The sequence below is a fragment of the Staurois parvus genome, unplaced genomic scaffold (genome assembly GCF_062004578.1).
Source record: "Staurois parvus isolate SC_StPar_1 unplaced genomic scaffold, SC_StPar_1.0 ptg000151l, whole genome shotgun sequence".
Classification (NCBI taxonomy): domain Eukaryota; kingdom Metazoa; phylum Chordata; class Amphibia; order Anura; family Ranidae; genus Staurois; species Staurois parvus.
In genome coordinates, this window is record NW_028317947.1 from 18062832 (window position 1) to 18079498 (window position 16667).

Below are 16667 nucleotides of genomic sequence, written 5' to 3' on the forward strand. Positions count from 1 at the left end.
CCTGGATGTTGTAAAAAGGAAGAGTGCCGCTCTAAACAGTTGTACCCCAAAAACGGAACTCCTTGAGGTCTAGTGCTGGTCTTCTGTCATTCATACAAAAACCTGTACATGACCAGTCACTTTAAAAGTGGAATTCCATGTTAAACCTAACAAGTCTTAAGAGTGCACCCCCACCCCATGTAACACTTATACTGACTAACGTGTGTAAGAAAGAAATATTATATACTTTCATTTTTTCAGCCAGCTCTAGTCCAGTCACGTGATCTTGATCCCTTGAGTAAGTCAGCAGCAGCTGCAGGGGAGAGGTGGGGCTGCAGACAACAGATGGGCAATAGGAGCTCCCAGTTATTCCCAGCTGTTGTCAAGTGTTCTCCTCTCCCCTGCAACTGCCGCTGGCTGACAGAGAATCATGTGACCAGGATAAAGTAAAGGAATTATGAATATGCTAAAATGACTTTGGCTGTATGTTCCAGACAGAGTTTGTCTTTGTGGAAACTTACCCAGGAAAGATGGTGTCTAGTGTAAACGGCATCTGCATTCACAAACTTCCTGCAAATCCCTCCAGAGTCGATCGCCTGATATATGATCAGTTGCATGAACAAGCTAGAGTAAGTGTTGAACTTGATTTTTAAAATTAAACTGCTTTCCTTTCCAGTAGAAATGATTTAATGAAACATTTTAATATTATGTATATGATCAACACTACACAATTTATTATTACTTCAAAATAAAGGATACTCGTTCATGTTTACAATTTAATAAAATGGCCTATATCTTCAGGGGTACGGAAAGTAGCTCACCCTCGTGGCCAGAACATACACAGCACAGTAACAATGCAATCACACTGTCTTGTATGCTCCGTTTGCAGAAAGCAGCTTATTCTACACGGAGTATATGAGTGACCATTGAGATGTGACATGTCAGCTCAGTCCAGTTCTCCTCTACTGGACTACAGAACACATTTGTGGTATGACAATGACGTGTTCGGTAGTTCAGCAGGTGAGAACTCAGGCAGAGCTGATAACACAGCTTGGGACTTCCCTGCGGAAGCTGCAAAGTTGTCAGTTCAAACAAGAAGTTGGGACCTCGGTTGATTTGTAGCAGGTTGGATAGGTATTATTTTTCATACTTACAACTTTGTAAAGAGAAAAGAGTGAAATGTGCCTTTATTGTAGGTGGGCTGTATATGTGTTCCTATTTATTTTGCTCTAACACAGACAAATTTCCCAGTAATTGCAACTAATGCTTCTGATTTGGAGCATCCTGTGCAACAAATGTGCCGTTCACGATTTCTCTGTAGGCAGCAATCAGTGCTTCTAGTAGGTATTTTCTCACAGGAATGTTTGTGGATTTGTTGGAAGATGGAAGGCTCAGAATACCTAATTGCACCCCTATCAACAATTAACAAGTTTTGCAGCAGGCCAGGGTACTTGAGCACATGGTTTGCAGAAGGGCAGATAACTGGCCGCCTTTTCTGACAGTCTGCTTGCGTTTAGGTCTTTGCCAGCTTGCATGGCTGTTCATTTTTTGAGTGGCATGTGATTGGACATACTGACTCAAGATATGGGTAAACAGCACTGGCCCTGACTGCTTATATCTTTTATGTGGTCATCATTATGAATGTCATTTTACCTTTTTCCACAGCTTGAGTTTGTCTTGTGTCTCCTAAAGTGGACATAGACCCATGCAACTTTATCCTTCAAACAGAGTCATTTGTGAATGATTTGTAGAAAGCATTATACGTGTGTCTGTGGAACAGCTTTAATTTCCTAGACCCTGTCCTCTTCTATGTAATCTGGTAAGCAGAAACTGGTGTGGCTGGGCCATGCCTGTTAAAATCTTGATCAGCTCCTGTGAGGCTGAAGAACAGTGTGTGCTTAGGCCCTGTTCACATCTCTCGTGGCGGGAACGCGTGTTTCTGCTCACAATTTTTTAGCACAATTTATATGTGTTTCTGCGTGTTGTGCACTGTCAGCCCATTAACGTGAATGATCTGCCCTATGCACGTTTGTCGCAACAAAGAAGCTTAAAGCGGAGCTCCACCCTAAAGGAGAAGTTCCGCTTTAAGCCTTTGTCCCCCGCTCCCCATTATGGATTGGCACCTTTGGGGAGCGGGTACTTGAATTTGACAGGTACCCGCTCCCACTTCAACTGCGATCACCTAGGTCCCGCAATCGTAACAGGTTGCAGAAGACTACGGGGCCATTCACAAAGAGTAGCGCTTCTCGCGCAGTGGGCACCCGCCTGTGAAGCCGCAAGCTGTCACAGCCTGGTGCCCATACTGAAGATGCTGGCACCAGGGAGAGAAGACAGCCGGTGAAACCAGCCATGGTGAGGACACCGCTGGACCGAGGGACAGGTAAGTGGCTGTATTTTAAAAGTCAGCATCTACAGGTTTTGAGCCAGGTGCATTTTTCCACGTGTTTTGCCACGTGACAGTCGTGGCAAAATTGCACTGCGTTTGGGGTGCAATTAAGAATGAATGGCACCCAAATGCACATTGTGCATTTTACTGCGATTTCAGTGTGATTTGGAATTGTGAGCAGAATAGCTCTGTTTCTGCCTGCAGTTTCAAATTGATGAGTGTGAACATGGCCTTAGGCACCATCTAATGGGTTCAGGCACTCTGCTGCTGTTAATTGGAAGTGTATGTTAAAAGGTTTGTTTTATTTTACTGATTTGCTGTATTACATCAAACAACTGTGTTAGACAGCCAAACTGTTCATGTTTACTTTGACCCTCAGTACCATTTAAAATGATACGGGGATAGTGGCTATTCACCACCTTTTTTTTTTTTTTTTTTTTTTTTTTTTTTTCTTTCTATGGCACCAGAAATCAGTGTGGGTTCAGGCTGGAACCACTGGCTGTCGGTGACAGCTGGAATCCAGCACTGAGCCGAGGAGCTAAAACAATGTGGGGGTCTGGTATTCCTCCATCCACCTCGTTTGTGTGGATGAAGGAATCTGTTGGTTTAACTATGGCCAGCTTAAAGTGTTTTAAGCCTCTGACATGAAATATGAACAAAGCATATCCCTCTATAGTGTGTACTTGTCTCAATGCAGTGCAAGTGTCATTTTTGTCTGCTGCAGGGGGTACGGGGAAGGAGTTCCAGCACACACTGCCTTTACCCTTTCTGTGTCCTGTGTGAAGGAGGAAGGCTCCCCTCTGAGCTCTGCACAGTGTAATTTTTAGCTCCCTATCCCCTGCTTTTTGAAAGCTCAGACAAGCTGTATAAATTCTGGCCTTTGAATGGCTGAAGAGAAGACTACAGGTAAATGGGAACAACTTATGTAGGGAGAATTTGTTTAACCTCTAGGTATCGCCTAAAGCCAGTCACTTCATTGTGTATATGGTTTTACAACCACTTTAAGCCTCTCGGCTACTGATTCTCCATTTTGGTTGTTATTCTGGGTGGACCCTGTTACCATTGATTTTAGTTGATATTTACCCATTTATTATCACTATTGCAATCTAAGCTAACCAGAATAGCTTGGTGAAATGCATCTTTCTTGTTTTGTGAAATGTTTACAAGGTGGTGACCCTGGTGGGTAAAATGGAGCGCTACTCCACTATGCCATTTCACGCCAACATTTCTACTGCTCTTGATTACTACCTGGAGGCGATTAACACTGTTCAAACCCGACGCAGGGAGGAGCTGTTGAACACTTCAGGGCGTCAAAAGCATAAAAGAGCTCACCCACAAGATGACAGAGGTAGGGACTGCTCTGAATCAAAACTTGTATTTATATGAGACTATCCTAGAATACAGAGGTATATAGGAGGATAAAAAACATTGACAATCACATAAAGCTTTATGTATTTGTTGTGCTTTCTGGTTTATTATTACAGGTACTTGTATAGCACCGTCAGTTTTACGCAGCGCTTTACATATATATTTGTACATTCACATCAGTCCCTAACCCTCAAGGGGTGTACAATCTAAAGTTCCTAACTCGCATTCATACATATTAGGGCCAATTTAGACAGGATGGCTGTGGACACTGATGAGGGGAACCTGGTGAGTCTCTGCTGTGGGGATCACTGAGGATGTGATAACACAAGATGTGATGTCAGTCTGTGTATAAAAAAAAAAACGCAGATGAAAACTGATGTCAACGTGCATAACAACTGAGTGAAACGCACATGAAAACTGATGTAAACCCGTGTCAAACTAAATCTGCATGCTTTTACCATCCATTTTTATGCACGAATGGTATGAACAAATCACACATCATAGCTACCCATTTGCTAATTTGTCAAATATATGTTTTGTTGAATTGCATTGAATCTTGCTGACCGTATAAGACAGCAGGCCAGATAGTTTTACAAAGTTTTGAGCCTGGATGACTTTCTTATTGGTAGGTGAATTGGCTCCTGTCTAAATTGGCCCTAGTATGTGTATGTATGAATGTGAGTTAGGGACCTTAGATTGTACGCCCCTTGAGGGTTAGGGACTGATGTGAATGTACAATATATGTGTGTGTGTGTATATGTATATATATATATATATATATATATATATATATATATATATATGCGTATGTATGTAAAGCACTGCAAAAAATATAAGTACCTGTAATAAATAAATATTAGAGACATCCAAGCCTACTAAGCTCATGTACAGGAACTCTAGTGAGAAGAAACTCTTTAGCATCACACTCAGCATTCCCAATTGCATGCATTGATAACATGCATCAGTGCCTTTCTTGTGAGTTCATATTATTATTCAGTATTATTATTCAGTATTTATAAAGCGCCAATAGTTCGCTCAGCGCTGTACATTACAAAGGGGGACAGAACATGTGACAGAACAACACCAATACAATGCAAAACATGAGGGGATCGAGGGCCCTGCTCTTTCAAGCTTACAATCTAGGAGGGAGGGGATGGTGGCACAGGAGGAGATAGCTGTGGGGGATGGAGTGGTAGGAAGAGTGGAGGAGGTCGGCAAGTTAGCAGGGGGCGGGGTAGGCTTCCCTGAAGAGATGGGTTTTCAGGGTGCGCCTAAAGGAGAGGAGAGTAGGTGATAATCTGATGGGTTGGGGCAGGGAGTTCCAGAGGATGGGTGACACCCTGGAGAAGTCCTGGAGGCGGGCATGGGAGGAGGAGACCAGGGAACTAGAGAGAAGGAGGTCTTGTGAGGAGCGGAGTGTGCGTGCTGGGCGGTACTTGGATATTAGGTCAGTGATGTAGTTCGGGGCAGTATGGTGGACAGCTTTGTACGTCAGTGTTAGGATTTTGAATTTGATCCGTTGCGCAATCGGAAGCCAGTGGAGGGATTGGCAGAGGGGGGTGGCGGAAACGGAGCGGTTGGAAAGGTGAATGAGTCTGGCAGCCGTATTCAGGATGGACTGAAGCGGGGATAGCCAGCGGCGAGGCAGGCCAGTGAGGAGGGAGTTGCAGTAGTCGAGTCGCGATATGATGAGGGAGTGGATGAGCTGTTTAGTGGTTTCTGGAGTTAGGAACGTGCGGATTTTGGCGATGTTGCGGAGGTGGAGTCTGCATGAGTTTGTTAAAGAGTGGACTTGGGGCTGGAAGGATAGGTTGGAGTCCAAAATGACACCAAGTACTCTGGCCTGCGGGGCGGGTTTGATGGTGGCGTTGTTGGACATGATGGAGAAGTCAATGGGGGGTGGTGTCCGGGCTGGAGGGAAGACAAGAAACTCGGTTTTGGAGAGGTTCAGTTTAAGGAAGTGGAGCGACATCCAGTCTGATATGTCGCTCAACAGGTGTGTGATTCGGGCGGAGACCGAGGGGGTGAGGTGGGGGGTTGAGAGATAGATTTGTGTGTCGTCGGCATAGAGGTGGTAGTTGAAGCCGTGAGAGTGTATGAGTTGGCCAAGGGAGGAGGTGTAGATGGAGAAGAGAAGGGGCCCGAGGACAGAGCCTTGGGGGACCCCAACAGAGAGGGGGAGTGAGAGGGAGGTGGTGGCATTATAGGTAACGCTGAAAGAGCGTTGTGACAGGTAGGATGAGAGCCAGGAGAGAGCAGAATCTCTGAGGCCGAGGGAGTGTAGTTTTTTGAGGAGGAGGGGGTGGTCGACTGTGTCAAAGGCCGCAGAGAGGTCAAGGAGTAGGAGCACTGAATAGTGGCCATTAGCTTTGGCGGTTAGCAGGTCGTTGGAGAGTTTGAGTAAGGCAGTTTCGGTGGAGTGTAGGGGACGGAAGCCGGACTGTAGGGGATCGAGGAGGTTGTTGTCGTTGAGGTGAGAGCATAGGCGGGCGTAGACTAGGCGCTCGAGGAGTTTAGATGTAAATGGGAGCAGGGAGATGGGTCTGAGGTTGTTCGGGTCATTGGGGTCCAGGGAGGGCTTTTTAAGTATGGGGGTGATGTGTGCATGTTTCAGAGGGGAAGGGAAAGTGCCGGAGGAGAGGGAGAGATTGAAGATGTGGGTGAGGGAGCGTAGGATGGAGGGGGAGGGAGGTTGTAGGAGTTGTGTGGGGATAGGGTCAAGGGGGCAGGTGGTGAGGCGGGCATCAGAGAGGATCTTGGAGACTTCTTCGATGGTAGTAAGGTCAAAGGTGCGGAGTGTTGGGGGAGCTTCAGTATGAGGAATGTAGGGTGGGGTGGGAGAGGAGGTCAGAGCAGTGGTGGGGCCGTGGGAGAGGGGTGTAGAGGGGGTAGCTGAGTGAGGGGGAAGGGGGTTGGAGGGAGTTTGAGCAGCGACGAAGTCCCTGTGGGTTATGTCGAGGGGGAGGGGGGATGAGGGGGTAGCTGTGTGAGAGGGGACGGGTTGAGAAGGCGTGTGAGTTGCGGCAATGTCCTTGCGAATTGTGTCAATCTTGTTTTTGAAGTGATTGGCAATCTCAAGGGCAGTGAGTGAGGTGCTGGGTGGAGGTGGGGGTGGCGAGAGTAGAGAGTTGAAGGTGGAGAAGAGTCGGCGAGGATTGGAGGAGAGGGCCTTGATGAGGGTCAGGAAGTAGGCTTGATTGGCAGTATGGAGGAAGGAGGTGTAGGTGTGGAAGGCAGATTTGTATCGGGTGAAGGCTTGTTGGGATTTGGTTTTGCGCCATAGTCGCTCCAGGGCACGACTGTGTCGTTTGAGGGTTTTGGTGTGATCAGTCTGCCAGGGATGGAGCGGTCGGGGTCTGATGTTGCGTGTGGTTAAAGGCGCTAGTGAGTCAAGGGCTGTTGACAGCGCATTGTTGTAGGCGGTCATAGCCAAGTCGGGGCAGGACAGGGGGAGGATGCTGTCATGGAGTTGATCAACTGCGGAGTGGAGGGAGGCAGGGTTAAGGTTGCGGAGGTTACGGCTGGTAGTAGTGTGACATTTGGAGGGGTAGGCGTTGGAGGATGAGGAGATAGAGAAGGTGATCAGGTTGTGGTCAGAGAGAGGGAAGGGGGTGTTAGTGAGGTTGTGGGGAGCGCAGCGGTTGGAGAAGACAAGATCAAGGTCAAGTGTAATGTGAGATGTTTATTGGTATCACTCATGTTCAGGTGTCATGTCTCCCAGCAAACTGATACTTGCCAAAGGGGTAGCAAAGGACTTGGTGTCAGTAAAAGTCACAACACATGTATTAAAGAAGCTGTATGTCTGTAGTATAGTACTTGGTGGACTACAGTTCTGCCACTTTTCAGATTTACTGCTGCCATTGGATGTTATAGTTGTGCTGCAGTTTCCACATTTTACCATTGGATGGTGATGAAATATAAACTGGGACACACACACCCCTGCATTTAACTACATATACGTTCCGTGCAAGGTATCTATTATAGATGTTTGATTTCCAAGAATTGTAGCGAAGAATGTTTCCTGATTTCTCCTTAATCTGAAAAATCTTTCAGCATTATTATAAATGTAATGTTTCATTTCATATAAAGGAAATTGCTCTGTTTTCTCCTACCTCCAGATGTCTATGCCCTTGCCAACGCAATCAGGGAGATGACTGTGGCGACTCGAAAAGTGCGCACGGTGCTGTGGTGTGCTCTGCAGATGGTTCTGCCTTTCCTCCCTGGGAAAGCCTAAAGGCTAAAGACAAATTTCCCATAATACAGCACTCAGGTTTTATCAAGATATACTTTTGAAATGCTTTGCAGTTACTCTATTTTTTTTTTTTTTTTTTAATGAGGAGCTTTTGAAATTTTACTGATGTTCTGAAGTTCCTTTTGCAGAAACTATTAGTATATTTCAATGAAAACACCAGGCATTTATTCCTCATATGCTTTTAGATTGGCTTTAATAACATTTTCTGTAAGAGGAGAGAATGATACTAACAATTAATGCACATTTGCATTTAGCGCTTCAGAATGGAGCAACAGCTTTGCATTAAGGTAGTCCTCTCCAGATTTTATACCTTAAGCGGAGTTCCACCTGGAAAAAAAAAAAATATAACTGTAACTGCTGACTTTTAAAATGCAGCCACTTACCTGTCCCTCGGTCCAGCGGTGTCCTCACCACCGCTGGTTTCACCGCCCGTCTTCTCTCCCTGGCGCCAGCATCTTCATTGTGGGCACCTGGCTGTGACAGCTTGCGGCTTCACAGCCAGGTGCCCACTGTGCATTTGCGAGAAGCGCTGCGCTTTGTAAATGGCCCCGTAGTCTTCTGGGACCTGTCACGTGTCCCAGAAGACTACGGGGAGGGAGGACAATTTCTGCTTCCTATCACCTTAGGCGACCGCAGCGGGAGTGGGTACCTGTCAAATTCGGGTACCCGCTCCCCTAAGGTGCCAATCCTTAATAGGGAGCGGGGGACAAAGGCTTTAAGCGGAACTTCCCCTTTTGGGTGGGGGCTCCGCTTTAACCTTTTCTTCCCTTCCCCTCCAATGCCAAAGAAGTACCCTGCCTTTCCAAGTATGGAAAAGCACGATTCACTCTGATAGCATTTGGCCAATCAGTCTTATGGGGAGTCCATAACCTTGTGTAGGAATTGCTTCATTCCCAGTAGCTGAACAGATGGTAGATGCGGGGGTGAAAGAAAGGTAAGTTCATGCTGCTGGGGAGGGAGGAATTACAAGTGAACCTCTTGCTTTGCTCCACGTGGACAAGGCAGAGAGTCACATTAAGGCCTTACATTCATTTTTTAATTTGTTTTTTTAGAGTATGTATTACTTGAGAATATGCTTTAATGCTTTGGAAGTATCTTCATATTGCAAAGATCATTGTGGATGGTGCACAGAATAACCAGCAAACATAGAAATCTATTTAAAGCATCAAAGTATTTATTCATTAAATTTCTCAAAACTATTCTCACAACCCACAAATTTCTGGGTGGTATTCATTCTTAATATACAGAATACCACAACCCAAATGAATTTTAATGTGTTGTCTCTTGAAACCCTGAGAACTGTCAGCTTAAACCATATACGTTGGTCAGTTCTGAAGGGTTAGAGCCCCAAGTGTAGGGGTGTTTAATTTTGACTTCGATTTTGACGAGACAGCCATTTTAAGACAAAGGAATCCCCATCATGTAAACTTAATGGAGAAATATAGTGGGAAAAGCAGGATTCATCTGCAACTGTGGCAAGTTTGCAGTTATTGTAGCCCAAGTGTAGGGATCTCACCAACAACATCTGCTTTAAAAATGAGAAATCTGAAACAGGCAGGTGAGTCATTGCACTTGTGTTTAACCAAACACTAGATAATGTGTTCGGATGGAAGCTCTATTCATATGTGATCCAAATCATTCAGAATAAACAAACAGTACCTGATTGGAGCAGCTGCAACATCAGATTTCACAAGCAGTAGGCAGTGCAATTGAAGTCTGTAATCGCAGCCCTTTTTTAAATGGACAGCTATGGGGTTGAGTCAGTAGTACATAGGTGATTTTCCTATAGGGTGCCCTTACATGGATGTGGAAAGCCTGCATCATTACATCTACCACACTCCTCTAACCACAACAGCTCTGAGTACATCACCTACCAGAGTTCCATGAAACCAACTGTTACTTTTGCTGACATTCAGCATGCCTTACAATGTATTACAGACAAGGGTAGAAGAACATGGACAGCCAGTGATGGTTGTGAGAGCCAGTGAAGAGTGGGTGTGAAGGTCTTATATCATCACGCCCATGTGAAGACACCCCTCTGCGCAGACTTTTCCTAGAAGAGTAGTGCTGCTTAACTGCATTTACCTTTTTTAAAATATTTGACAAGTAAGCAAGGACACTGCTCATAACACACGTATATATGAGGGGTCTTCAAAACATTTCTGCACTTTTTACAAGAATATAGAACACCTTTTTTTTTTTTTTTCTGTTATTTTTAGTGTGTATAGAAATTGCAATATTTTAGGTCTAATTAAACTCTCATTGTAAATCAACTAAATACAGGGGTTAGACAAAAAATGGAAACACTACATGATTTGCAGGTGTGAAAGTGATATGTTTTGCATTGAAAGCGAAAGTGATGTTAGTCTTTTGCCTTCACTGTGTGATCAGGCACGTAGCTAACAGGTGGGAAGCCTCACTTTCATCATTCACTTCCTGCGCTGCTGGTAATTCCGAGTTGTGTCGGAGCTTACTGAGCTTCAGAGGGAAAATTGTTGGTGCCTCTATAACTCAAGTTGCCAATTTGCTGTGATGCGAGGTACAGTATCAAAGGTTTTTATGGCATATAGTTTCCCAGGAGAATGTTGTCTGATGAGCGTAAGCGCAGTCGAAAATGTCAGCTGACTGAAAGAGCGACAAAAGGACATTGCACAGGATTGTGACCCGGAATAAGAAAACTGCAAAAGTGACAGCAGAGTTCAATCTCAGTCTTCATGGGACTCAGTCTTCATAGGACTGAGATTGAGCTCTGCAGTCACTTTTGCAGCAGTTGTTTGTGCAGGATTGTGACTTGGAATAAGAAAACTGCTGCAAAAGTGACTGCAGAGCTCAATCTCAGTCCTATGAAGATTGAGTCCCATGAAGACTGAGATTGAGCTCTGCTGTCACTTTGGCAGGTTTATTATTCTGGGTCTCAATCCTGCGCAATGTCCTTTTTGTCTCTTTCGGTCAGTTCACCGTGTCAACTGCACTTGTGCTTCTCAGACATTTTTCTTGAAACTATATAGTCATAACCTTTGATCCTGTATCTCGTGACACCGCAAATAAATTGGTAACCTCTGTCACAAAGGCACAGCGGAAGTAAAAGAATGTTACATCACTTCCGCTTTCAATGCCATCATTTTCACACCTGCCAATCGTAGTGTTTCCATTTTTTGTTTAACTCCTGCACATTCCAAGAACATCAAAACAAAAAGGTGTGTAACACTGTATAGTTCGTTTCCATTTCAAAGCCTATCCCCTGCCAGCATGAAGGGCCAGAGAACAGCCTTTGCTCTCTGTAAAAGTAGTGGTCTCTGTGCAGCTCTGACACAAAGGGGTTTATTTACTAAAGCTGGAGAGTCCAAAATCAGACTTCCTTCTGCATAGAAACCAATCAGCTTCTAACCTCAGCTTGTTCAATGAAGCTTTGGCAATGAAACCTGGAAGCTGATTGGTTACTATGCAGAAGGGAGTCTGATTTTGGACTCTCCAGCTTTAGTAAATAAACCCCAAAAGGTCCTCCTTTTTGCAGCATTCTGGCTGGGGACAGGCTTGTTTACTCAAGCTGTGGCTGATTTAAAAAAAAAAATGGATAAGATTTGTACCCAGAATGTGTCTTTAGATGATTTAACCTGAAAGCTCAAATGGAACTTTTTATTCATGCAAGCAGCATTCCTTATCAGTGGGCACTATATGAGCAGTTTTTTGGCCAGTTTACTGAAGAACTGCCTATACCCAACGCATATATAATGCTGACGTTGCAAAGTTGTGTGTTTTTTATTTTTTTTGGGGGGGGGGGTTGTGTGTGTGTGTGAGAGCACTTTAGTTTGAGGAACAATTTTAGTTAAAGTAGTATGATCAAATGTAGTTTTGCACTTTTGTGTAAAGAATTGGCTATACCTGTAGAAAGTTTTATAGATTGCTACCTAAATCTGTTAAGTTTAATGTAAAGGTTATTTTATGTATTGAATAGCGCTATGGACATTTTCTAATGGAAAAAAAATAAATAAATGTTTTGGTTAAACAGCAACCAACCTGGCTCCCAGATTTCCTTTGAGTATTGGCACAGTAATATAAAAGAGAAAAAATATGAGGAGTATGGCTTTCCTTTTTTGTCCAGCTTACTCCTATTCCCTGTGAGCTGCTGATATATACAAATCTTTCAAGCCCGCTGAATAGGGCACCCTTTCTGTTAAAATCAAAGTAAATACCTGTGGGATGGGCTACAGTATTCTTTGGATTTTTATGCTGACAATCTTGTCAGGATCCACACCTTTCCTTCAGCTGAGTGATGTCATCTCTGGGCTGTCTGCTCACTCCCAAGACTTCCCACATTACAGCTTCTCTCCCCTTATGACACAGCTTGGATTGAATTCTCTTACAGACACCCCCAATCTGCACACTGTGTAGCTGGATGGTATGCTGCACAGCTGTTTTTATGTGGGAATTTAACCGGTCAAAACTGCAGTATAGCAGGCAGCTACACAGTGGGGGAGAGTTACTAAAATTACTACACAAAAAAATCTGGTGCAGCTGTGTATAGTAACCAATCAGCTTCTAACTTTTAGCCTGTTCAATTAGGCTTTGACAATAAAACCTAGAAGCCAGTTAGTTACTATGCTGCAGATTCTGAATGAACCAGCTTTAGTAAATGTTCCCAAGTGTATAGATAGAGGCTGTCTGTAAGATAATCTAAACTATGTGCCTTGTGAGCGGGGGAGCTTTGCTGCCTGTGCCCAGGGATGAGAGGAGGGGTTCAATGGGCACAGCATCCATGAAGGATGGGAGGCACAGCCCTCCCAATACCGCTCCCTAGATCCAGTTGTACCTATACCACTTGTGTCGGTTTCCAATTTTATGCAGAAAAATGGCACTGTGCCTGTTCACCAAGCACAACCATATCTCCCAGTGAAGGAAGGACAGAAAAATGGTATGGATTGCTGAAGTTGTAACTGCCCTCTGTAAATGTTCAAACACCAGACTGATACTGGGACCTAGATGATAGATGAAATGCCCCTGCTGGAAAAACAAAAGTAGTGAGTAAAGAAATAACAGCTGACTTTTGATTATGGTAATATTTAATTATTTAGCCTTTCCCATACTTCTCCTTTTAATAAAATACTATTGGCGTAAGGTTAAGTAGAACTGAATTTAAATTTGAAAAATTATTAGCAGATAGTGTTATACCAGAAGAGACCTACAGTGAGGAACAGAAGTATTTGAACACCCTGCAATTTTGCAAGTTCTCCCACTTAGAAATCATGGAGGGGTCTGAAATTTACATTGTAGGTGCATTCCCACTCTGAGAGACAGAATTTAAAAAAAAATTCAGGAAATCACATTGTATGATTTGTAAAGAATGTATTTGTCTTGCACTGCTGAACATAAGTATTTGAACACCTAAGAAACAGCAAGAATTCTGGCTCTCAAAGACCAGTTACTGTGCCTTTAAAAAGTCCATCTCTACTCCACTCATTAATCTAACTTAGTAGCACCTGTCTGAGCTCTTTAAAGATACCTGTCCACCCCACAGTCAGATGCCAACTACTACCATGGGCAAGACCAAAGAGCTGTCAAAAGACACCAGAGACAACATTGTGGACCTCCACAAGGCTGGAAAGGGCTACGGGGCAATTGCCAAGCAGCTTGGTGAAAATAGATCAACTGTTGGAGCAATTGTTAGAAAATGGAAGAGGCTAAAGACGACTGTCAGTCTCCCTCGGACTGGGGCTCCATGCAAGATCTCACCTCGTGGGGTATCACTGATGATAAGAAAGGTGAGGAATCAGCCCGGAACTACAAGGGAGGAGCTGGTCAATGACATGAAGAGAGCTGGGACTGCAGTTTCACAGGTCACTGGCGGTAGAACACTACCCCGTCATGGTTTCAAATCATGCATTGCACAGAAGGTTCCCCTGCTCAAGTCATCACATGTCCAGGCCCATCTGAAGTTTGCCAATGACCATCTGGATTATCCAGAGGAGGCATGGGAGAAAGTCATGTGGTCAGATGAGACCAAAGTAGAACTTTTTGGTCTAAACTTCACTTGTCGTGTTTGGAGGAAAAAGGATGAGTTGCATCCCAAGAACACCATCCCTACTGTGAAGCATGGGGCTGGTAACATCATGCTTTGGGGGTGCTTTTCTGCGAAGGGGACAGGACGACTGCACTGTATTAAGGAGAGGATGAATGGGGCCATTTATTGTGAGATTTTGAGCAACAACCTCCTTCCCTCAGTCAGAGCATTGAAGATGGGTCGTGGCTGGGTCTTCCAACATGACAACGTCCCGAAGCACACAGCCAGGATAACCAAGGAGTGGCTCCGTAAGAAGCATATCAAGGTTCTGGAGTGGCCTAGCCAGTCTCCAGACCTAAATCCAATAAAACATCTTTGAAGGGAGCTGAAACTCCGTGTTGCTCAGCGACACCCCCGAAACCTGACAGATCTAGAGAAGATCTGTGTGGAGGAGTGGGCCAAATCCCTGTTGCAGTGTATGCAGACCTGGTCAAGAACTGCAGGAAACGTTTGACCTCTGTAATTGCAAACAAAGGCTTCTGTACCAAATATTAACACTGATTTTCTCAGGTGTTCAAATACTCATGTTCAGCAGTGCAAGACAAATAAATTCTTTAAAAATCATACAATGTGATTTCCTGAATTTTTTCTTTTAATTCTGTCTCTGAGTGGGAATGCACCTACAATGTGAATTTCAGACCCCTCCATGATTTCTAAGTGGGAGAACTTGCAAAATTGCAGGGTGTTCAAATACTTCTGTTCCTCACTGTATACATGTCTCTCCTGACATCCCCTTCTTTATGCCAACTTTGTTTTTTTTCTGTAATTGTACACTGACTGCTGTGGAGTTAATAGAACCAGAAACAACCTCTCCTGTGCTCTAGAATAAGGGTGGATGGATGGAACCAGAACTTGAAAAATTCAACCACCAATGCATATAGGGTTGTGCAGCTCTAAACAAGGCTGGGGAAACCTGACCAGTACTGCAAAGTGAAACAAGAAAGTGCTCCAACCTTGTGCCTTACCTCCAGTAAACCATAATTTCATCAGAGCTCTAATGAAGAAGGGATGCCCTTTGAAATGTGTCAGCTGTACTCTGAGTGTCAACCCTACGATGTGACTTCCACAGGCTTCACATTTCTATAGTTCCTTTGAGGACTTACATGCTTGATTTACTTTGTCGTTTGTGAGTATCATTCTGAATTTAATAAAATTATGGTTTACTGAGGTAATGCGCAAGGTTGGTGCGCTTTCTTTGTTTCATTTTGCTGTGGAGTTAAAACCTGGTGCTGGCATGATACAAGCCCTGTGTGTATGGGAGTCATGTAATCTGTGGCCAGCTAATGGCTGAAAACAGAGGACTCCGGACCTGAAAAAGATGGCATTGAGGGGTGCACAGCATGACAAGTTCCTAGTTCTGTACAGTTCCACTTGAAAGCTGGACTCCAGCCAAAAAAAACCCCACAAACCTGAATGTGGCTCTTTATTAATGCATCAGTTTTTTCATTTATAATACAAGCAGAATAAATACTCATTTGACGTAGTATGAGACTTGCACTATAGACCTCAGATTGGTAAAAGGAAGAGGCCACACAGCAGAAACACTGAACCTACTAGAGGGCCATCTTTAGCCCCTTGACCTCCAGAAGGTTTACCCCCTACATGAGCAGGAAATGTTTTGCTATTTAGCACTGTGCTTCTTTAACTGACAATTGCTGTCATTCAACACTGTACCCAAATGACATTTTATAATTTTTTTTTTAACACAAAGAGGGAGGATAGCCAAAGTGGATAGTGTCACAGGAAAACCTGTGTAACATACTGTGCTCACCCCCAGGAAAATGTCACCTGCAGTTTAGCTGTGATGCGTCCAATGAGGCTGTCAACTAGCTGAGGGGTTGTCAAAGCCTAATTAGGATTGTATCAGTGTGATGGGGGAAAAAAAAAACCAATGAAATCCTAAAAATGAGGCTGAAGGTAAATCAATCCAAGCATACAATATACATCTAATCAATGATTAAAAACCTGCAGACAGTGAAAAAGCAATATGGATTTAATGTCAACAGGCAGGTAGCCCAGATTTAAAAACAGTCCAAAAAGCTGCTATAACCAAGAGGGTGGTGCTGCTGATCTGTGTAAAAGGAGAGAGGAGTACACACCCCAACAGTGTACCATGCATAAGAGAGTTTAATGGACAAAGTAAACTCAATGGTTGCACGCCAAAAAATGGTGGGGTATAGAGGCTTGTCAGGTGGCTTGGAGGATAATTCCAGCGTCAGGATCCCAGATCCCTGCCTTGACCATGGGCTGAAGTTGACATGACACTGCTGGCAGAGATGGATGGCAAGGTCTGGAGTCCAAAAGCCTCCTGTTGTGTACACCAATCAATATACAGAGATGCATTTCAAAGCTATCCTGCTTCTTTATCAACCCAGCAGGTTGACAAGCCTTTATACCCCACTGCTGTTTGGAAGTGCAACCATTGAGTTTACTTGTCGTTTTAGTGCATGCGACACTATGGGATGTGCACGCCTCTCCTTGTTTTTCACAGAATTTGATTACCCCTGGGGTTTTTTTATTGCCTGTCAAAAAATACCAAAAGTTTTCAAAAAAATTCTTAAAATTTTGAAAATCTTCATAAATGTAGGCCAAAATATAGTCTGCTACATTTCTTTGGTAAAAAT

General features: G+C 44.1%; 1 protein-coding gene across 1 annotated transcript in view; it reads left to right on the forward strand.

Moving 5' to 3' along the window:
• Positions 1 to 7967, forward strand: part of MEIOC (meiosis specific with coiled-coil domain) — a 66913-nt gene extending 58946 nt beyond the window's left edge. The window contains exons 7-9 of the mRNA XM_089674705.1: positions 474 to 608; positions 3533 to 3713; positions 7852 to 7967. Coding sequence (XP_089530831.1) covers positions 474 to 608; positions 3533 to 3713; positions 7852 to 7967 — 432 coding nt within the window. The remainder of the gene's footprint in view (positions 1 to 473; positions 609 to 3532; positions 3714 to 7851) is intronic.
• The last annotated feature ends 8700 nt before the right edge of the window (positions 7968 to 16667 follow it).